The sequence below is a fragment of the Bos grunniens genome, chromosome 13 (assembly GCF_055505025.1).
Source record: "Bos grunniens cultivar Pamir isolate PY7600 chromosome 13, Bosgru_T2T1.0, whole genome shotgun sequence".
NCBI lineage: Eukaryota > Metazoa > Chordata > Mammalia > Artiodactyla > Bovidae > Bos > Bos grunniens.
The window spans coordinates 24,721,941-24,744,838 of NC_141177.1; the positions used below are offsets into that span (position 1 = coordinate 24,721,941).

The 22,898-nt window shown below is 44.4% G+C and overlaps 1 protein-coding gene and 1 long non-coding RNA gene across 10 annotated transcripts in view; one reads left to right on the plus strand and one right to left on the minus strand.

Annotated features, from left to right (window-relative positions):
* The window catches only part of LOC147360510 (uncharacterized), a 54,193-nt gene extending 50,599 nt beyond the window's left edge, over positions 1-3,594 (minus strand). The window contains exon 1 of one of the 2 annotated variants that reach the window (XR_015138657.1): positions 3,238-3,594. This is a non-coding gene — a long non-coding RNA (uncharacterized LOC147360510). The remainder of the gene's footprint in view (positions 1-3,237) is intronic. The other variant, XR_015138656.1, reaches the window with a different exon arrangement.
* Positions 3,422-21,126, plus strand: RAE1 (ribonucleic acid export 1). 8 transcript variants are annotated; one of them, XM_086330905.1, is made up of 13 exons: positions 3,422-3,624; positions 3,913-4,119; positions 6,401-6,497; positions 7,078-7,182; positions 8,118-8,210; positions 12,202-12,288; positions 13,232-13,318; positions 13,438-13,509; positions 14,472-14,579; positions 16,666-16,772; positions 16,857-16,932; positions 17,512-17,706; positions 20,680-21,126. In XM_086330905.1, the coding sequence occupies exons 3-13, from the start codon at positions 6,408-6,410 to the stop codon at positions 20,764-20,766; spliced, it is 1,107 nt and encodes a 368-aa protein (XP_086187031.1). In that variant the 5' UTR covers positions 3,422-3,624; positions 3,913-4,119; positions 6,401-6,407; the 3' UTR covers positions 20,767-21,126. The 8 variants fall into 8 exon arrangements, with proteins under 8 accessions (XP_086187031.1, XP_086187030.1, XP_086187032.1 ...); XM_086330904.1 differs by having other exon boundaries at positions 3,913-3,968; XM_086330906.1 differs by having other exon boundaries at positions 4,043-4,119.
* The last annotated feature ends 1,772 nt before the right edge of the window (positions 21,127-22,898 follow it).

Sequence of the window (22,898 nt, forward strand, 5' to 3'; positions counted from 1 at the left end):
CATCCATACATGACCACAGGAAAAACCATAGCCTTGACTAGACGGACCTTTGTTGGCAAAGTAATGTCTCTGCTTTTGAATATGCTAACTAGGTTGGTCATAACTTTTCTTCCAAGGAGTAAGCATCTTTTAATTTCATGGCTGCAGTCACCATCTGCAGTGATTTTGGAGCTCAAAAAAATAAAGTCAGCCACTGTTTCCCCATCTATTTCCCATGAAGTGATGGGACCAGATGCCATGATCTTCGTGTTCTGAATGTTGAGCTTCAAGCCAACTTTTTCACTCTCCACTTTCACTTTCATCAAGAGGCTTTTTAGTTCCTCTTCACTTTCTGCCATAAGGGTGGTGTCATCTGCATATCTGAGGTTATTGATATTTCTCCCGGCAGTCTTGATTCCAGCTTGTGCTTCTTCCAGCCCAGCGCTTCTCATGATGTACTCTGCATAGAAGTTAAATAAGCAGGGTGACAATATACAGCCTTGACATACTCCTTTTCCTATTTGGAACCAGTCTGTTGTTCCATATACCATTCTAACCATTGCTTCCTGACCTGCATATAGGTTTCTCAAGAGGCAGGTCAGGTGGTCTGGTATTCCCATCTCTTTCAGAATTTTCCAGAGTTTATTGTGACACACACAAAGGCTTTGGCATAGTCAATAAAGCAGAAATAGATGTTTTTCTGGAACTCTCTTGCTTTTTAGATGCCCCAGTTCCTTGTAAAGCTACACTTAATGTGTGCTTCATTGCAACCAAGCTATTTACAAAAACCTAAGACAACATATTAGGACTTTTAAAATAGAAGAATTAAAGATCACTTCAAATGAAAAGAAATTGATACTAAAATTACAAATATATTCAGTCTCTACTCACCTAAAAACGGAATATAAACTGTATGTGTGTGTGTGCTAAGTTGCTTCAGTCATCTCCAACTCTTTGCAACCCCGTGGACTGTAGCCTGTCAGGCTCCTCTGACCATGGGATTCTCCAGGCAAGAATAATGAAGTGGGTTGTCATGCCCTCCTCCAGGGGGTCTTCTCAACCCAGGGACCGAACCCGCAACTCTCTACGTCACATTGGCAGGCAGGTTCTTTACCATTAGCACCACCTGGGAAGCTCTATAGTCATTCATAAATATCCCCTTGTGTTAAAACTGCAGAAGGACTTACTAATGTGAATAATAGCCATGACCAAAGCTGAATTTTAATTACTTTTTTTCATAATTTCACCTTTATTTTATGGCTCAATAATCATACCGCCTGATATAGATGGTTTTGATCCCTCTTCCTGTTTCTGAGGGGAAAAGTTAGGTGACACCACAGCCTGTCTTCCATCTGTAAAGTCATATTTTGAGGGGCAGGATGCTTGCATCCCAGTTCCACTTCTACTCACTGCCTTTGTAACTGGGAGAAGTTACAATCTGGCCTTTGTTTCATTGACTGTAAAATGGGGATAACAGTAATAATAGCTATTCTGTAGTGTAACTGTTAGGGCAAGTGTGGGTTTGAATAACACCCTTGGAATGTTATTGCTATATTTGGTACACAGGCTGCTACTATTGTTCCACTGATCAGATCAGATCAGATCAGTCGCTCAGTCATGTCCGACTCTTTGCGACCCCATGTATCGCAGCACGCCAGGCCTCCCTGTCCATCACCAACTCCTGGAGTTCACTGAGACTCACATCCATCAAGTCAGTGATGCCATCCAGCCATCTCATCCTCTGTCGTCCCCTTCTCCTCCTGCCCCCAATCCCTCCCAGTATCAGAGTCTTTTCCAATGAGTCAACTCTTCGCATGAGGTGGCCAAAGTACTGGAGTTTCAGCTTTAGCATCATTCCTTCCAAAGAAATCCCACGGATAGGGTATGCAAAAGCAGCTTGTCAATTACATATTCCTAAACAGCAGAAAGTTTTTTTTAAAGTATGCTGAATAACCAGTATTATACAAGAATCTGTATATAATAGAGGCTTCTGGAAGATTCCTTGGACGTGGAGAATATAATTCAACACACATTAAACCTCAAAATATGTAAGACTGTGCTCGGTGCTATATATGTGGGCGTAAAACACAAAGTTTAAAATCTAGGAAGCTGGACAAGGCAAATACACCCATGATCGTGTGAGACAGAATATGATAAGTACTGAGAGGACTTTGAAAGATGAAAGGAGAGATGGTATGAGATGATTCATGTAGGAAAGAATGAGGAAAGGTGTCACTGAGGAGGGAGTACTTGTCAGAGATGATTCTAAGGTTTTGCTGGTTGGGAGAGTTAGGTACAGGACCTACTTAAACTGGCTCTGTCGCTTAACTGCTGTTTGATGTCTGACGAGTCACATTACCTCTCTCAGCCTCCTTTTCTTTTTCTATAAAATGGAGACAGCTACCCTATAGGGCTGCTCTGGAAGTTACAGGAGATGGAGCAGCCAGATAATAAACAGCAGCCAGACAATAAACGAGCTATTAGCATTTAGACTAGAGTTCTTTAACTCTGGCTGCATTTTAGAATCACTGAGAGCTTTTAAAAAATATTAATTCCCTCTGTTCCACCCCAAACCAACTAAATCAGAATCTTCAAGAATGAGGCCCAGGCATCAGTTATTTTTTAAACAGTTTCCCCAAGTGATTTCTAAACATATAGATTCTTGGTGCTCAACTGTGGTCCGTTTGGCGACTTCAGCTGGGAGTTTGCTAAAACTCTAGGTTCTTAGACCGACACTGGACCTTCTGAATCTTCATGCTATAACTAGGTCCCCCAGATTCCCACCCCCCCGGAAAGTCTCCCCGCTTCAGACGTCAAGGTTTTTGGTACGCAGCCCACACTGAGTAGAAAAGGAGAAGGTTCAGTGTGTGTACCACAACCCCCCTTTTTTTTCCTTTAGATATTCATAAAGGGGGAGGGGGAAGCCAGCTGATATATTCAGAATTGGCATATGTGCGCCACAACAGTCCCTTAATATTACTATGGAACCTTACACTTAACAGAAGACCTTCACTCGTGTTACTTCTCTTGAGCCTAGCTAAGAATAGTCCTGGAAGTTAGGCATCATTGTCCTCATTTTACAGCTATAAACTGAGGTCATAGAGCCCAGATGGCTCAAGATACCATACTCGTAAATAGGGAGGCCACGGTAGGGACCCAGGCAGCAAACCACCAGCTATTCGAAGGATGGGCTTGAACGTGAATTGGCGGCAATCAGAATTTTGCTACAGTAAATTCACAAGAGAAGATTCTAACTACCTTTCTCCTGCCGGGACCGCGGAATTATCAGAGCGGTCGCTCGGCAACTGCGACGGACACCAACTTTCGACCAATCCGCAAACTGCTGGCGCAAGGACTTCTACGACCGATAGTGCTTCTGCGCATGTGCCATTGCCTTGAGGGCGGAGAAGCCTTTTCTTTCCTTTCCTGACTTCCGGACGCCAAAGGAAGTGGCTCAGGGACGCATGCGTAATGTCTCCGCGGTAATTAAAGCAATTTCCTCGGCCGGCGTGAGGGGACCCCAGTCCCTCGGGGTTAGCGTTCCTGTCACGTGGCCTTTGTCTCCTCCGCGCCCGAGCGGGGTCGCAGGCTCTGGAGCTCCTCCCGCTTCCCATTGCCGGCTTCCCTCCGCTGCGCGACTCTCAGGTAGGCCCCGTGCGGATTCCCCTTGTTCCCCGCCGCCATGGCGCTGCTGAGGCCGGGTCCCCGGGGGAGTGCGTCCCGCCGCGAGATGCTGGAGCGCGAGCCGGACCGTTGGCGAGCTTCCTGAGTGGCCCCTGGGAGGGACGTCGGAGTTGCAAGGGTGCCTTAAGATCACCGCTAGTCTGACCCCCTCGTTTTTGTGGGGAAACTGAGGCACCGAGAAAGGGCAGAGTCGATGGGCAGCCCCTATCGCCTCTGCCCTTCCTGATTACACGTCTGGTTTCTCCTCAGACGCAAGCGGCCGCCTCGGAGACCTTCCCTGACCATTCTTGGTAGTCTCTCCCAGGGTAACGTGCTTGAGCTCCTTTGTTACACTTATCGCTGTCTGCAGTTAACTCTGTTTCTGCTTTCCTCCGCCAAGTGTTTTATTATATCCGTGTGCACACACTCCGCCCAGGCAAGCATCTGTGACACGCCAGGCGCTGTGCTGCGGGCCAGGTGTGTTTTAGGGGAGCTTCCAGACAGCTCTGGGCCGTTAGGAGCTGGCAGTCTCCTGGGGAGGGGGCTGGTTGCAGACAAGTCCCGGATGGGGATCGGTGCTGTGAAGAAAAGGGGCTAGTGATGGAGGATCAGGTGTTATACCTTCGGAAAGCAGGGAAGCCTCTGAGGAGAGAAGGTGACTTTAAAAAAAAGATGCTCCAAGAGTTTCACTGAACGTCACTTACACACTGTAACCTATTTAAAGTGCACATTTTGATGAGTTTGGAAAGTTTAATACAGTCGTGTAAGCATCATCACGGTGCAGTTTAGACCATTTCCATCACCCCCAAAAGTTCACAAGAGGAGCTGCCTTTTGAAGTGGGACCTGAAAATTGGCACTGAGAAAGCTGGGGATTTGGGAACGTATCTGAGTTTCCTGGGCTTCAAGAAAAATAATGAAATGTAGACATACTAGGTCTGAGCGCATTAATAATCTCAAAAAGCGACTCCCTCCATCGGGGGAGGCCTCGTCACCCCAGGTTGCAGGAACAGCTGGTAGGAATGCTTCAAACTGGGAGGCGCTTGTTGTGTTCACAGGCAGAAAGGAAACCCTCAGAGCTGGGGTGCTCAAGGAGGGAGTGAGAGACTGGGTAGACTAGAGATGAACACCTGCCTTCTGAACTTGTTGTGGGTTCCCAGTGTCCTGCACAACATACGGTCCGCAGAGGCTGATTAATGCTCCATGGTTGAGGAGAAGGAAGGAACAGAGGTTTCGGGCACTATGTGTGCAGCTTCACTTCAAGTGGATCTTAGTGTCTATTTTTGTAGATGAGAAAGTGTTAGTTGCTCAGTCGTGTCCAACTCTTTGCAACCCCGTGGACTGTAGCCCCACAGGCTCTTTTGTCCGTGAGATATTCCAGGCAAGAATACTTCAATGGGTTGCCATGCCCTCCTCCAGGGTATCTTCCTGACCTGTGGATTGAACCCTGTCTCCTGCATTGCAGGCAGATTCTTTACTGTCTGAGCCAGTGGGGCTAAATAATTTGCCCGAAATCATATATTTAGTTCCTGGGCTTGATTGCAGAACCTTTGTCATTCCTTTGCTCACACAGTTAGCTGATGTCCCAAATTCATCTCAATCATTTGAGTCAGATGGGGTCAGCAAGTGCCACATCCTTGCAGAGAGTCACTTTTTGAGATATTAATGTACTCATAGACCTAGTATGTCTACACTTATTTTTCTTGAAGCTCAGGAAACTCAGATATCTTCCAAAATTCCTCATATTCTTTGTTGTCATGATAAGAGATGCTACTCTTGTTATCTCATGTCACTCATGCAAGGCTCCTTTGGGTAGGCAGCTGGATGTAAGAATTTACTAACCAGTTACAGAATTGAAAATATGACATCAATGTAAGTGAATCATCAGAGAGAGAATATATATACTTTCTCCTTGTAAGGAAAAAAAGAAACTTGCTTATGACCCACTGTCCACTAGATACTACATTTTCTACATAGATAATCTGATTTGATACTCAGAGCAACCCTGGAGAAGGTGTTAATATTCTCTGTATTTGCAGAATAGGGAAAATGAGGCTTGGTCAGATTAGGATCCCAGTTCTGGGAAGTGGCAGAGGCGTGGTTCTAACCTAGGTGGGCCTACTAGACTATGGCACCCCTAAAAAACTCAAAGTGGGGAATTCTTGCGGGCAAATGTCCAGCACAATGCCAAACCAGATAAAGGTCGATTACTCTAAAACTCCTGTGATTGCTGCCAAGATTGGTTGCTTTTCTTAGTAACTTCATGCAGAAATAGTGACCTAAACCAGAGTGCAGAAATTTGTACGAGGAAAGTGAGCTGTCACTAAGTGGGAACCTGGAAGAACACAGCCTTCTGCTGGTTTCCTGTTGCATTCCTGCTGCTCAGCACTGTGTCTCAAACTGTGTAAAAATGAATTTATTTTCTAGCTGGTGACTAAAAAATACTCTGCTGTAATGTATCAATATTGGTTAATTAATTGTGATGAATGGAAGAAGGGAACTGGATGTGGGATATATGGGAACTCTCCTGTCTTTGTAATTTTCCATTAAAAACTTCTAAAAATAGAAAGCTTATTGTTAAAAGGCACTCTGCTTATTGCATATTTAAATCTCCTCAGAAGAGAGAAGCCTGACATCAAGTCATTTATTTATTTACTCTCTATATCCCTTCTATAACTTAACTGTATCTTTTTATTGCCTCTTAGGGATGTTTATTACTTAAGAGAGGACTTGTCCTTTACTTTTTCCATTATTTTTTAGGGCCAAAATGAGTCTGTTTGGAACAACCTCGGGTTTTGGATCTGGTGGGACCAGCATGTTTGGCAGCACAACCACAGATAATCACAACCCTATGAAGGTACCACATACAGCTTCACAGGGTTTTTAGAAACAGCACAGGCCAGAGAATCCCACATCCGTGATAGCAAGAGAATCCCAGTTGGTGTGGGAGCCTCCTTTGAGGTGAACACGCTGAAATTTTGTTCAGCCTGCTTTCTCAAATACTGGAGCAGAGGAACTGTGTGTCCCCTGGACTGGTGTCCTATTTCCCCTAACATTCCTAGTCACCAAAATCACACGAGGTGCTTGTTAAGATTGCAGGTGCCCAGGGTCCAGCCCACAACTGTGGAATGAGAGTTTCTCTGGGAGAGGGAGGCAGGTGATGACAATGGTTGAGCACTGCGGGGCAGGAATGACCTGGGGCCGTTGTTGGGAAACGTGGCTGCAGGCCTGGCTTTGAGATGCTGCCTGGGTCCAACAGTGCCAGTACCTTCACTGGCTGGGTTACAGTCTGCCTTTTTATCCAAGTGAGTGAGGTCTGATGAACTTAGTTCTTGGGAACAGGGACGCTTGACCTTGATGTGTTGGTGAGAAAGGAAGCAATTTTGAATTAAATCATGATGATGTATACATTTTAACATGGACTTTTTCCACCCCAGGATATTGAAGTAACATCCTCTCCTGATGATAGCATTGGTTGTCTATCATTTAGCCCCCCAACCTTGCCGGGAAACTTTCTTATTGCAGGATCGTGGGCTAATGATGTAAGTGCTTCTTAAATGCATGTTCTCTCTGTCATGTATCTCTCTGTATGAGCAGGGCTGGGTTTTTTGTTTGTTTTTGCTCCAAGTGAATAAAGCAAACTTATGGCTTATTCATTACCTTTTTTTAAAGAAATGAGTTTAAGAGTCTGAACCATTCTGAATGGCAGGCATTGATCACTTCTTGTGCCATTTTTTAAGAAAGCAAAATCATATGCATCATTCAAAAATGTATACTCTTGTTCAGTATCTTGAAGTATATTCCCTAATCATGTGTCATATTCATGGAAAATAAATGTTGTCCCTGATGCTCTGTGTGAATTTCCCTTCTAGGCATCCTGAAAATGTTCTTTAGGCTATGTTAAAGTTTTTCACCTTTAGCTATATTAACAGTCCTGCATCAACACTATACTTACCAAACAAAAATTGTAGTATTCAAAAAGAAAGGTAAAAATTCTGGTAGAAAAAAAGGCAAAGGATGTTTAGAAGCACTTCACAAAAGAAGTGCAGGTGGCTTGTTGGAGCAAACTTGAACCAATTAACCATACTCATAATCAGATAGATGCATAGTGGTTTGCTGCTGACTTAAGTGAGGGACTTAGGCCAGTTATCTTCTCTAAGCTTCATATCCTGAAATAAGATGGAGATGACAGTAAGTACACAGAGGTTTAGCTGTTGTAGAGATGAATTCAGATAACACATACAAAGTACATCATGGGAAATCCTCAAGTCCCAGAAAGGGAGTATCTGAGACACAGGGTACAGCTACCACTGGTTCAGATTTCAGCTTCTCCTTGCTGGTGCCAAGTATTATTCATTTTATTACGCCAGTTTGATAGGGGAAAGTGTCTGTCGTGTAAATTTGTGTTTATCTGATTATGGCTGGGAGCATAGGGGTTATCATTAATTGTTGTGTCTGCATTGTTTTATTATTGTAGGTTCGATGCTGGGAAGTTCAAGATAGCGGACAGACTATTCCAAAAGCCCAACAGATGCACACGGGACCTGTCCTAGATGTCTGCTGGAGTGATGTAAGTTTCATTATGTTTTTATGTGACCTGAAATACAAATAGCATGTATGCATGCACATTTTCGGAGAAGGCAATGGCACCCCACTCCAGTACTCTTGCCTGGAAAATACCATGGATGGAGGAGCCTGGTAGGCTGCAGTCCATGGGATCGCTAAGAGTCGGACACGACTGACTTCACTTTCACTTTTCACTTTCATGCATTGGAGAAGGAAATGGCAACCCACTCCAGTATTCTTGCCTGAAGAATCCGAGGGATGGGGGAGCCTGGTGGGCTGCCATCTATGGGGTCACACAGAGTCGGACACGACTGAAGTGACTTAGAAGCAGCAGCCCCATGCACATTTTAGAAATGCTGTTTCTGAATTTAAATATAGTCATTGATTGATATTCATAATATAGTCAGTTAACTTTTGTTATATTAGCTTTAGTTAGTCTCTCTGAAAGCTTCTTGCTTAAAAATTCCATTAATTTATTGACCTGTCTCCTTGAGCAAAGTGTTAGCTGCTCAGTCATGTCTGACTCTTTGTGCACCCTGCACTCCCCATAGATTGTAGCCTGTCAGGCTCCTCTGTCCATGGAATTCTCCAGGCAAGAATACTGGAGCAGGTTGCCGTTTTTTGAGCAAGGGGTTAGACAATTAAAGCTTTTCCTATGTCTCTTGATGTGCCAGGAGCCTATGTTGTTTTAAAATTAGAAATTTACAGTCCCAGGAAGTAAGTCCTATGGGGAAAATTAATCCTTTACCATTATTAGACTTTTGAAATATTTCCTTTCTTTGAAATTCTTTTTCCTCCCAAATACTGAACGTTAGCATTATAAGTTAATGTGTTTGAGTTTATTCAATTCTGAGCTCTCTTTTTTTTTGTTCGAGGGCAGAAGGTGGGTGATTGGGGAGTTTAATGAAGGTATACCATTTACAAAGAAGCCAACAGGGATGGTGAAGCCACGCTCAGCAGGAGCCTTGGCTGTGAAGGGCCCAGCCTCCCTCCCCTCCTTCTCCTGCTGGCAGCTGAAAACAAAAGCGCCTGACTCAGAGTTGGCAGATGTGCTGAGGAAGCTAAGTCTCAAGGTCCCTCCCTGGGCTCATAGAATTTTTTTTATTAGATGTAGTTTGCAGGCAGTAAAATTGAACCTTGTAAGTGTATGATTCTGTGAGTTTTGAGAAATGCATAGAGTTGTGATCAAAATATAGAAGAGATCCATCAGCCCAAAGATTTCCTCTTGCCCTTTGTAATCAGATCCCCCTCAGCCGCTCTCCCTGGAGACCACTGGTGTGTTTTCGGTCCCTGTGTTTCTGCCTTTACTAGAACGCCATCACCAGAATCCTTTTGAGTCTGGCTGCCTTCAGCTCAGTGCACTCGTGGCCCATCCAGCTTGTATCTGGCAGCAGTTAGTCCTCCTTGTTGCTGAGTAGTGGTGCGTTGTATGGGTGTTCACCGTCTGTTCGCCGTCCACAAGCTGAAGGACATGTGGGTGGTTTTCCATTTTTGATTGTAGTGAATAAATGCTGCTATAAACATTTTGTATACTGGATTTTCCGTGAATATAAATTTTCTTTCCTCTTGAGTTTATATCTAATAGTGGGCTTGCCGAGTCAAATGAAAAATTTATGTTAATTTTATGAGAAACACCAGACTACTCACACCATGCATTTATATGATTGTATTTAGCTTACATATAGCGTTTATATAATTTATATAAATTATAAATTTATAATTTATAAATATTCTGTTTATGAATATTTTGAGTTGCTCCCATTTTAATCATCTCTGAAAGTCTTCTCTAAGGCATTTTCTGTCATCTGTAAATGTATTGCTGATTCGTCTGATTAGGTTATTATGAGATTAATAATAGTTTTAAATTACACATAGAAAAGCAGCCATTTGAGTAGATTTTAAATACCACTGATTTATTTTACCTGTCTTTCTTTACTGATGAGAGAACAGATCAGAATTGTAAGTGTCTTATCAAGTATGGTAAGAAATAGAATTACCTGACACCAGAACTCTGTTGCTCAAGTGTTAGTGAGTCACCTTGTACAGAAATGTACACCGCCCATTTCCTTTCTCTATCTCCATTAGAGCCGTGCGCCGTCTAGTGGAGGAGAAATATAGACATTAAGAGTTCCAATTCAGGGAGCTAAGTTCTTAGAGAGGCAGGATGCACTGTCCTGGGTGGACAGAACCCAGAAGGCAACTATGAAGTTTGGGAAGGGTGCACTGAAATCTTCACAGATGAGGCAAGAAAAAGCAAACCATTTGCTTATAGCTTTAGAGCTCTGTCATCCATTCCAAGTGTGGATTCAAATTTCAGCTCTGTCTTCACTTTTTGGCTTTGCCAAGTTACGTAATCTCTCTGAGTCTGTTATCCAGTCACTCAAAGACTAGCATGGCGCCTTTGGGGAGTGGTTAAGAGACTTGCTTGAGGGAACAGAGAGAAAGGCTGAGCCCAGACCTGGACCTTCTGGCTCCAGAGCCCATGCACTGACAGCCTCTCTCACAGGGGCTTATAGGAAATAGGAGCTGGTTTCTGGAAGAGGAAGGCATGTATGGAAAGGCACAGAAGAGCCAGAGTTACCCTCGAGGTGTAAAAGCCCAGCTTGGTGAGGGTGATTCTCCAAGCAGTCCAAGGACGTGGCTTGCTGCGTGGACATAGCAGGTGGAGCTTAGAGGAGCTGATTTGGGAGCATTTAGGGATCTCATTCTTCTGCCTCAGCCTTTTGATAGACTGGGTCTGTCTTGGTGTGTCCACTGGGGCCTGGCATCCTGCCGCTGGTAGGGTCAGCATTTCATGAGATTGAGGGGCCAGTGTTTCACTCAGCCTCAGGACAGCCCGCATTAGCATCTTTCCAAGGATTTGTGGACTTAGCCTTAGAGCCTCATTAATAGAGAAGAAGATTTTCTCTCTTCTTTCAGATGGAGAGCTTCAAATAAGTTTTTGCTAGGGAAGGATAATGGTAAATCTTTGAGCTGTGGAACCAGAAATGAAGTGGGAGGGGTCTGCAGATTATGGCCCATGGGCCCAATTTGGCCCATTGCTAACTTTTGTAAATAAAGTTTTCTTGAAACACAACCACACTCATTCATTTGACAGTGTGTATGGCTGCGTTCTAGCTACAATAGCAGAATTAGGAGTTGCAACAGAGACCACTTGACCTGCAAAGCTGAAATATTTACTATATCACCCTTTAGGAAAAAGAATTGTTGATGATTGGTCTAGATTTTCAGCTTGGTACTTACTGTTTTTAAATTGTCTTGTACTTCATAATTGACTGACGTACTTTATGAATTCTATATGTGAATATTTTAAAACCATAACACGGTGATTGCCAATTTTTTAAGCTGTTCTGTAGTTTATATTGGACCAATGATCATTGTAAATTAGTGTAGTTTTATTGCATGCACTTCAGAATGCTATTAGATGTTGAACTGAACACAAGTAATAATGATTGAACATGTGTGGTATAGAGCAGAAATTGCGGGGAGAAGGATACAGTATATGTGGCAAAATGTTTAAATTGGGAACCTAGATGATGGGTTTGTGAGTATTCATTGTACTATTCTTGTACCTGTTGTGGAGGCTTGAAATTGATGAAAATAAGAAAAAAAAAAAATGTAAGTGGTTCCTGGTAGGTCATACACATTGATACAGGATGTAAAAGGCTATTCCTAGAGACTGCCAGTGACCATGACTGCCTCTGAACAGTGAGCTGGGGTCGGGGAGGGACTCGGTTTTCATTACATAACTCTAAATGCTGTTTAAATTTTTTATTAACCTGTTTACACATTCTCTCTTAGAAAAAAATTGATGATTGAAAAGCGCTGGAAATGTGTTTTGTATATGACATTGTAGTTTGCAATACACAAGCCCCCAAATAATTGGAAAAATAAAACTTGCAAAATAAAACCTTCCTCAGTATGTTCAATCTAATATCTAAATGTACATATAGAATTTTTATTAGAATGTCGGAATTTTTTCTACTTTATTTTAGGATGGGAGCAAAGTATTTACAGCCTCATGTGATAAAACTGCCAAAATGTGGGACCTCAATAGTAACCAGGCGATACAGATTGCACAGGTAATAAATAATAAAATTTATCCTCTGCAGAGATGCTGGGCAAGGCAGGGTTGTAATGATTCTTATTCTTTGTTACAGGAAAGGTGCAGTTCAACTATACCAAATCAATTAGACTTAAATATACCAGAAACCTCTTAAGCACAAAATAACACCAATTTTATGAGCAGTCTCGTTTTTACTGGTGTTTCACAAGTCCTCTCAAGGGTCTTCTGCATTTGTGTGGTTGAAGGTTGCATCATAAGGAGCTAGTGATGTTCAGATCTATAAAAGGCAGTGTTAAAACTGATGCTCAGCATTCCAGCACCCATGTGTGGCTTGCCTTGTCCCAGGCTTCATTTGGTCACTTGTTCATTAGACAAATATGTATCAATTGCCAGTGATACCGCAGGCACTGTCCTTGGAGTAGAAACACAGCAGTGAGTGAGAGGCGCCCTTCCTATTTCAGGAGCTTTTACAGCCTGCTTGAGGATGGCAGGCAGGTTCTTGTGTGAAGACTGCTAAGAAAAGTAGAAACCATGAAGAGGAGAGAGCCTAGAACCAGAGGGTCAGGCCTGGTGGGAAAGAGCCTCTTGACACTGAGACATTTTCAGGAAGGTGTCACATACCCTGAGACGGCAGTACTGTGTGCTAGAGCACTTCTTCCATCTCTAATGTTTGTCTTCTCAGTGACACAGCTGTGGTGGAGTTCTCCCTGTGAGTTGTTTCTGAGTACCTCCCCCTTCACTCTCATACTAGTTAATTATGGTTCAAATCAAATTAAATTTTGTTGGTATGGAATGTTACACAGAATGTTTTGGTCATGGGGAAGGACGAAACTATCCTTTGGTTTTTGTTGAGTATGACCTCAATATTTAAAATTCCTTCTCTTTGAACTTCCAGAGCCAAAGCTGTGTGGCATGTTATATTACATTTACCTTGATCTGTCTTGGTTTTGTCTTGAAAGCACGATGCTCCTGTCAAAACAATACATTGGATCAAAGCACCAAACTACAGCTGTGTGATGACTGGGAGCTGGGATAAGACCTTGAAGGTATGCTGTATAGTCAAGGGACTTCCTGGCCTGACCAAGGGGGACATTATTCTTACACTATCTGGATGTTAGTTCTGAATGGTTGGTCACTTGTTCTTTTTTTTTTTTTTGTCTTTCAGTTTTGGGATACACGATCATCAAATCCTATGATGGTGTTACAGCTCCCTGAAAGGTGTTACTGTGCTGACGTGGTACGGAATTTCTTCTTTTTTATGATATCTTAAATTAGAGGACAATGTAAAAGCCCTTCAGACTTTAATTATAGATGTGGGATGTAATTTGGATTGCCTCAGTTGTCGTAAACCTAGATTTTTGTACTGCATATGTTCCAGAACTACAGAAAACTGGATGTCACACTTTTTTAGTCACTTGTTGTGTGAACATATTCAGTCACAGGCCATGCCGGCACCGGTATGATGCGTACAGTACAAAAACTGGCAATAACTTTGTGATGTGGGACTAGATCCTTTGGTGTCTGTCTCAGTGGGATAGAAGCTGAGGAACTTTCTTTATTGGTGTAGCAATAAGTCTTAAGAGTGTACTAACTGCCCCGTAATTCCACTTTCAGGAGTTTATCATGAGAAAAGTAGAGATGCAAATGTTCTTTGTTCTGTATAATGGAGTGAAACATTGGAAATGACCCATTGGGCCAACTAGATAGACACAGTCATTTGATTTGAGGGAATGTTACTTAGATGGCCACCACTAGTGTTCTCGGGAAAATGTGTGGAGTGGTGCTCACTGAACACGTTTAGTAAAGGATGTGAATTATATAGAAACATATGTATACACACGTGTATTAAAAAAACACTCAAAAAGACAAGAGAAAACATACCATAATGCTGACAACTGTTATCATTTGAAGGGCGTGGTAGAACAATGATTTTCATTTCTTCTCTATTCTTCAGTAAATGTTCTAAATAAATGTTTCATAATATTTCATAGTTTTGAAAACTGAGTCTTTTAAAAAGGTACGTGCTACTTTCCAATATGATTTATCTAGATTACCTTGAAACATGTAAATACCATTGGATTGTTAAATTTTAAAAAAGTTTATTTATTTTTGCAACTTTGAAAAAATTGATAGAATACTTTGGTATACGAAAGAGCACACCCCACTTTAAGTAGATCTCTGCTTTCCTGTTTTTCCTAGATATATCCTATGGCTGTGGTGGCAACTGCAGAGAGGGGCCTGATTGTGTATCAGTTAGAGAATCAGCCTTCTGAATTCAGGAGGATAGAGTCTCCACTGAAGCATCAGGTGAGTCACGATTCAGATCAGGAAGCTTGTATTTAGCATCTATCTTAGGGAGTAAGTGCCTGCATGTGGAAATTGTTATACTGTTGGATATTAAAAGGAGGTGAATTTAAGGATATAAACACAGTATTAGTGGGTAAATACCGTCCTTGGCAGACATCCCCTGGGTAGCAGAATGCTGCTGAATGGGTACACACCACAGTGAATTGGGAGTCCGTAGCTTCTGCCTTCAGCTCGGTCTCCACCTGCCTGCCACACGTTCTTAGATCTTCTTCACTCTCTTCCGATCCATCACTCCTTTGGCCTTTGTCTCTGCAGATCTGATCTGCAGCCTCTAGTCCTAGAACACAGAAACTGATAATTGGAAGCTTCCTCATCTTACTCCTGCTGAATGTAGAACTCTGGCTATACCTGCCTCTTCCCTGCCTTTCCCACCCCCCGTTGAGGGGTGGGCCACACTCTCCAGTGGCCAGTTTTGTTTGGGCTCTGTGCCGACCCACCTCTCAGGAGCCTCAGGCTATCAGCCACCCACCTCCCTCCTGTATCTCGTCTTACCCCCTCTCACCCCCGCAACTTTTGTTCATTGGCATAAGACAGACTCAAGTCTAATCCTGGGAAACAAACCTCTTCTGACCCCCACATCCTCAGCCAGCTAGGTACCTTTTCCTCTTGTAAGTCAAGTGTCTTAAACGAGCTTTCTTGGTTCCCCTACCTCCTACTCATTTCTCACCCACTCCTTTGAGACTTCTGCCCCTGTTTCTCCACCAAAACTGTTTCTGGCATGGCCATTGATGGCTTCCTAGTCAGTAACTCCAGTGGATACTTGTCACCCTCATCTTAACACAACCGTGGCACTCACCGATATTCTTACTATATGTTCTTAAGATTTTGTGCTTGGGCTCTGTAATGCCAGTCTCTTACCTCCTGCCTCTGCTTGCTGCTTTGTCTTCTTTGCTGTATCTTGAGGTTCCCCAGGCGTCTGCCCTGGGTCACTGCCTTCTGAACCTCAGCACAGTCCCATCTGCTGTTTATGACTGTTGGTTAGGCGTGTGTGGTGGGCTGGAGTCTTGGATCCCTAGCTACCTACCCTCTGTGCTCCTGACAAGGGCACTCGCAGTCTGACGGCTCCTATGCGTGTCCGCCTGTCCTCCCGCCCCCGCCAACGTATCTCAGCCCAGAAGCATCCCATACCAGGCCCAGGGCCTCCCCACTGCCCCCAGCCTGCTCCTACCCATATGCTCTGCATCTCACTAGGTGGGGCCTCCACCTTTTCTGGCTAGGCCAGAAATCAGGGGTTGTCCTTTACTCACTGCCCTTCCTTTTCTCCTCCCCCATCTCATTAACCACCACCCTCACTTGCACCCTGTGTGTGGTTTCGAATCTGACCATTTCTCTCCTTCCAACTCGAACGCAGCTCTTGTTGAATGACAACAGGAGTGTGGACCCGTGCATCTCTGCCTCTGGAGACTGGGCCATGGGCTGTTTGTTTGGGATCTTCTGTGGGGTCCAGGAGACCCTCCTTTGGGCCCTTAGGCTCAGTGTTGGATCAAGTGCAGTGTCTAGCTTTTGCATAGCTTATTCATGGTTTAGAAGGTTCTGGCCACATCCACTGTATGCTTGACCCTTGTTCCCACATCCTCCCCCAGCCAACACTACATCCCTTTTCCAGTTGGGGACGCAGAGACCCTGGGACACTGGGTGACTTCCTAGAGGGCACTCGCTTAGTCAGTGGTATGCTGCAGATCAAAGTGACGTGTCCTCCCAACCCACCAGGGGGTCAGTGCCAGAATAGGAGCTGGTGGGGCTGAGGGGTGCGTGCCCTGCTGCAGTGACAGTGAGGCCTGCAGGGTGGCAGAGGAGCAGCAGCACCTGGACGGAAGCATGTGGTCTGCGGTTTATTCATAAAATCATGTGGCTAAATAAAAAAATAATGCCTACTGGAGGAATGGAAAAGTCTTCATCGTGTTTGAGAAATATGTTTCTGGTTCTTTCAAAACCCAAAAATGGAGTACAAGTTGTTTACTTTCACGTTATTTATGGAATGTTACACTTCACATGATGATGGTATACTTTTTCTCCCCAACTATAGCATCGATGTGTGGCTATTTTTAAAGACAAACAGAACAAGCCGACAGGTTTTGCCCTGGGAAGCATCGAGGGGAGAGTTGCTATCCACTACATCAACCCCCCAAATCCGTAAGTGAGGCCTGGCCAGCTTGCAGGTGTTCGTGTGAGACATTTTGTTTTGAAGGAAAGCTAAGTTGGGCCTTTGCTTTTCAGTGCCAAGGATAACTTCACCTTTAAATGTCATCGATCTAACGGGACCAACACTTCTGCTCCTCAGGACATCTATGCGGTGCGTCTTTAGAAATGTTAATCCTGAGAATGTGTCTAGAAACTAGACTTGGCGGTGGATAGCTGAGTCATTATGGGATCAGAAAAGATCACTGTCATTGTGTGTGTTCATGTCCAGGGATAAATGGCTTACGTGGGAGGTTTCGGTTTTCTGTTTTTATGAACATGTTGACTCTCTTCATTCTCTCTGTTTCTGAAATGCAAGCTTAGGAGTTTTGGGGAGCAACTTCCACCTGTATGAGTGCTGGTAGACAGTTGGTACGCTTAGCTAAAACTGAGAAATTGCTATTTGCTGAAAAAGAAAAAGGCATTTTCCTGAGGTTGGCCCCTTGGTGCCACTAGCTTACATACTTATTAACTTCTGCTGACTTGTGTTTTTAACAAGAGACAAGATTCAGTCCTGGGCTGTCAGTTGGTTCAGGAAGCGGGGCTGGTTTCTGATGTGATCAGCAGGCCATCAGCTCTAATGAAATTATGGTGGTTCATTTTATGTTCTCATTGAACCAGGGAGTCTGCATTGTCAAAAACCGGCTTTCTTCTCCCTTCTCTGCTCCTCATTGTATGTATCCATCCTTCATAGGTTAATGGAATTGCGTTCCATCCTGTCCATGGCACCCTTGCCACTGTGGGATCTGATGGTAGATTCAGCTTTTGGGACAAGGATGCCAGAACAAAACTAAAGACTTCGGAACAGTTAGATCAGCCGATATCGGCCTGCTGCTTCAATCACAATGGAAACATATTTGCGTATGCTTCCAGCTACGACTGGTCAAAGGTGAGAGTCCTCAGGCCTGCACTGGCGCCGTCCGGCAGCAGAGCCAGGCTCTGGTGTACGAAGGCCTGAGCTTGGTCGTGAGGCCTCTCCAGCCGTGCTGTGTGGCTTGCACGTGGCCTGTCACATCACCTCACCGCAGCAGGAAGCAGCAGGGCCTCCCTCTCGGCCTTTCCCTGAGAACATGCCCACGTGAGCTGCTTGGTCAGCGTAAACCCGGCAGCCGACACTCGGGGGCATCTGAGTCATTCAGGGATGTCGGGGGTTGTTGGGTGAGAGTGACGAGGGCTCGGCAAGGTGCCCAGCCTTCACCAGAGGCATAGGCTTTTTGTTTGTTCGCTGTTTGGGGAGGGAAGTTACAGACTGATGGGGTCCTGGTTGTGTTTGAGTCATCCCAGTGCCATAGTAAAAGAACTGACCCTCACACTCAGGTTTCAGCCACAGTCTCGCCTCCACACGTGTCTGTCTTCACTCATCCTGCCCCGCCTCCCCTCCCATCCCCAAAACACTTAACTCCATTATTCTCTGCCTCTTGTTATTCCATCTTCTCTTCCTATCCCCTGTCTCCTTCTGCGGTCTGTAAGCACGCACTTCAGCTGTTCTGAAACAAGCGTTAAGAATCCCAGTGTCCCCTTCCTGGTAAACTCGCCCAGAGGGGTAACCGCCTGCCCTCTTGTTCGCCAGCTCTGTCTCCTCCTCAGTTTCCTGGAGCTGTAGCTGGGATCTCGCTGCCTTTGTCCTGTCCGGTCCAGAAGCTGCTTATTGTCTGTGTTGGGCACTGTGGGCCACCCCTTCCTCTTCCGTTCACAAAGCCTTCTCCCTGGTCTCTGACATTTCTGTTGTCTGTTGTATTCCTGCTCTGGACTGCTCACCATCTCTGGTGGCTTCTGCTCTTCTTCCCAACTCTTGCATGCAGGCCTTTTTCTGTGGTTCTCCGTCAGGTTCCTCAAGGTGCATCTGCATTCATGAAGCACCTCCCTCATAAGCTAGTGGCTCTTGTGTCTAACCTGCCTCCTGACCTTGCACCCCAGTTCTCCCTGTGTCCCCATCCCAATGGGGTGTCTGCACCTGGGTACCCCCTGAGCACCTTAACCTAGGACATAAAAACCGGGTGGATTTTCCGACCCGTCTCCTTTCATCCTCCAGGCTTGCTGCTTCTCCTGTGTTCCTCTTTACTTAAACACCACCTGGCCAGTGGGGCAGAAGTCTTGGAATCGCCTTGGATTCTGTCTCTTTCTCTCAGAAGAGCTGGGCCCGTGCAGTACATCTTGCCCACTCAGCACACTGTTGACCTGTACTGCCGGCTCTGGCCTTGGGGAGGCTCAGCCTCTCGGAGCCTTTGCTTCTGTGAGCCATGCAGCTGCCCCTCCCCCGTCCCACCCCTTTTTTAAGCAACTTCACTGGGTTGTAATGGAAATGCAGTAAATTGCACATAACATATGTAAGAAGTATACTTTGATCAGTTTCAGTATCTTTATATACCCAGGAAACCATCACCACAGTCAAGATTAACAAACAGTTATCTCCCAAAAGGTTGTGTATTATTGTAATGCTTTCTTTCACACACACATTGATTTCCTTTCTGTTGTTACGGATAAATTTGTGTTTTCTAGAATACTATACAGATGGAGTCATACACTAGGTACGCTTTTTTGCTGTTGAGTATGTCACTAGTTTGTTCCTTTTTACGACTGAGTAGTATCCCGTGGTCTGGGATCACTGTTTATCCATTCACCTGTGGAAGCCATACCCTCGGTTTTACAAAGAGTATGCTGTTTTTGATTCTGCCTGTCTGGGGTCGGAGCCAGCTTCTGACCTGAGGCCCCAGTGTCCCCGTGGGTCTGTGATGGAACTCCTCTTCTTCACCTGCTCGACCTGCAGCCACATCAAAAGTCCATGTTTTACTCACATGACACTCAGGGTTCTGTTTTCAAGCCTTGGAAAAATAGTTGTAGATTGAAAGAAGTGTACAAACAAAGCTTGTTGATTTGAATGCTGCTCAGAATCCCTTAATCTGAACAGTTAATGTCAATTTACAGTGAAATACTTAATTATAATCTTTTAATTTTAAAAAAAGTTGTTTTAGGAGTTTTCCATTGTTCTTAGTTGAAGGACAGTTATCTGTGGTATGGAGTCATGATGACGTGATTAATATTAGGTTGCTGCTTTAGCATAACCAATAAGAAAAGCTATATTTTGTATATTATGAGAATGATTGGTCATTGGTTGAGCAGAATTTCTAGAACCATCTCGGCATAACTGTCAAGGAATGAGAATAAAGTGTGCCATTGCAGAGCAGGTGGCAGGGTACACCCAGAGGCCCTGCCCACCTCTGTGTTCCAGGCCTTTTGGTTACCGTGGGTTTCCACTCCTCTGTCTTGTCCCCACTCTGCTCTCTTCCTGTCACTGTCATTGTCACTTACAGCCTTTGTGGCTGCCATTCCTTTCTCCCCTCGTTGTTCACAACCTGGCCTGAACTGGGTGTTTCCAGCTCCCCCAGTGTCATGTAGCCCCCTCCCTCCCCGGCAGATACACCAACACCTGCACTTCACCTCCCTTGGCGTCTGGGACGGCACGTCTGCTCCCTCTGATGTCACAGACCAGGCGTCTCCTATACTGAGAAGCCTGCAGCTCATCTTCCACCAGCCTCCCCTTTCCAGGCTGTGCTGTCTGGGGAGTCGTCTCAGCAGTAAAGCAGTGGGTGGAAGGTTGACAGGAGTCTCAGTGCTGAAGAGGCAAATATGTAAAAGATCATCCTTCCAAGGGGACATTGCAAGTCCCACATCCTTAACCTTTTCTCTGGGGACTGAAGTTTTTGTTTAAGATTTGACTTTTATTGCTCTCCATTTACCTCTTTCACTCCTAACAGATTATGCTTCACACACAGGGCATAGGACTTGGCATGTTAAAAGTGCCCACAAAATGCTAACCTGATTTTTCATCAGTTTTTAAGATACTATTTTTTTTCCCCTTTAGGGACATGAATTTTATAATCCCCAAAAGAAAAATTACATTTTCCTGCGTAATGCAGCTGAAGAGCTAAAACCAAGGAATAAGAAGTAGTGGCTGGAGACCTGTGGGTTGTCCGGAGTTTTCTCTCCATTCTGCCTCTGTACGAATTTGGATCCCAGCTTTCAGTAGGTTGTCAGCCCTGGATGTGGATTTCAACCTCTGGAGAAAACGATGTCATTCTTCAGCAGGCAGGAGCCCGGCGGTCGCAGTGACTGTCCGTCTCCATTCCACTGCCGGCTACAGGTTTCGTCTGTACCTCCAAGGAGATTCAAATCATTATAGACGTCCCTAGATTCACATGGGCGCCTGCCAGGTATTTGCAGTGCTTCATCCAGTGTATGTATCAGAGAACATTGGGAAACATTTGGCGAGCCTGTACTGTATTTTGTAATAAACATTTTGAAGATTGTCTCCTAATCTCCCTTTGTCCGACTCTCCTCTCACCCACCTGTGAGCTCTGAAGTGGTTGTCCTGCTCAGCGTCCTCGTTGGGTTTTGGTTTGTGATTGCAGATGTCCTTTCGGAAATGAGACATCTTGTCCCCCAGGAGAGACAGTCCTGAGCTGGGGTTGTGTCTGCCTGGTGGCATGTCCAGCAGCAGCCTCTCCAAGCATTGCTGGACAGAGTTTGGATGTGCTTTTCTTTTGCTTCCCTCATTCCCATCTTTGACATTCTAGTGCTTTTCACCTCTGCTGGGTGTCCTGGTGACTGGAACATGGTTCTTCCTGTTTTGAAGGACAGCCCTTTGTGGGCGAAGCCCAAGTGGGTGATGCCTTTGTGGACTCCACAGTTAGAACCCAAGTCCACTGCATGGAAAGTGCTCTGAGCTCGTGCCCCCAGTAGCCATAATTTTGGAGTGTTTTTTTTATTTCATGTAATAAAATTCCTGATTGGTAAGTATCAGAAATGAGAGTCTGTTGTGTTTTTACCCTGCAAACCCAAATGCTTCTGCTTTAGTCTTTGGGGCCGGTTGTAAATTAACTTGCTCAGTGTGGAAGTCAGGTATTGTAATATTGTAAGACATGTTTGCCTACTCCTAAAAGACAAAATAAAGTTTTCTACTAAAAGACATAACCTGCATCAGTGATTTAAATTCTTCGCTTATCAAATCATACATGAATTCAGACTATTAACTCTGATTCTTTTGGTCTGAAAAGTTTTGTTGTTGTTTTCTTTTGGCTTTTCTGATTTTTTTAATTTTTTGAGAGAGAAAGGCAGGTGCACTAGAAAGTTCTTAGTTTTCAAGTTAAAAGTTTACAGCTAATTTTTTCCTTTCCTTTATGAATCAGCCCTGAGCCCTGTCATCTGTATGTATGTGCAGATGTGGCTCTGAAGAGAGCTGGGCTCTAGCCAAGCTTGATTGTCTCGGTAGTCCACGTTCGTTAGCAATGAGAAGAAATGTATCACTTTTAGTTCAGCCAGAGTTTCACTGTTCTTTTTTTACAAGCTAGTGACTGGCTGTGGTTGAAAGTGACCATAGAATAGTGCATATTAAGTCATGGACCTTTTAGAGTGTTCTTTTCTAACTGTCAGATTTAAAATATTTAAGTCCCTGGTTGGACTTATGGCTGTAGAAACCAGTTATAAGTAAGGGCCCCAGGATGTGAACCCTGGAGATGTGTTCAGTTCTGTGTTGGCCTAGAACCTGAAACATAAAAGTGAACCTGTAAATATTTGTTGAAATCATTAAACTTCGTAAGATACTTGTTTTCACATTTTGTAAAAGGTATGTGGGTTTCTTAGGAACTCTCCATCTTCAACATCCCTGTAGGCACCAGTACTGTGTGTTCCCTACAGCAGGTGCCCGGTTGCTCAGTTGAATGCAACTGCGACCCCAGGGACTAGAGCCCACCAGGCTCCTCTGTCCATGGAATTTCCCAGGCAAGAATACTGGAGTGGGTGGCTATTTCCTTCTCCAGGGGATCTTCCCAACCCAGAGGTTGAACCTGCATCGGCAGGTGGATTCTTTACCACTGAGCCACCTGGAAGCCACAGGTGCTGAATAGGTATTCATAAATTTGATGACATCTAGTTTGGGAAGACCCAAGTATAATCTTCACTCCACTTTAGTGTCAAGCCATTCTGCCATTAAAAATTTATACCCAGTTTAAGATGGAGTTGCTTTCATTGAAGGTGGAGTATGTAAACCTCATGGAGAAGACAGGTTTTGTTGTTCATTTTTTT

Coding starts and splice junctions, on each gene's coding strand:
- RAE1 (XM_086330905.1), top strand. CDS start 6,408: ATGAGTCTGTTTGGAACAACCTCGGGTTTTGGATCTGGTGGGACCAGC. Junction 8,211..12,201: donor TAGATGTCTGCTGGAGTGAT/GTAAGTTTCATT, acceptor ACTTTATTTTAG/GATGGGAGCAAAGTATTTAC. Junction 16,773..16,856: donor TACATCAACCCCCCAAATCC/GTAAGTGAGGCC, acceptor TTTGCTTTTCAG/TGCCAAGGATAACTTCACCT.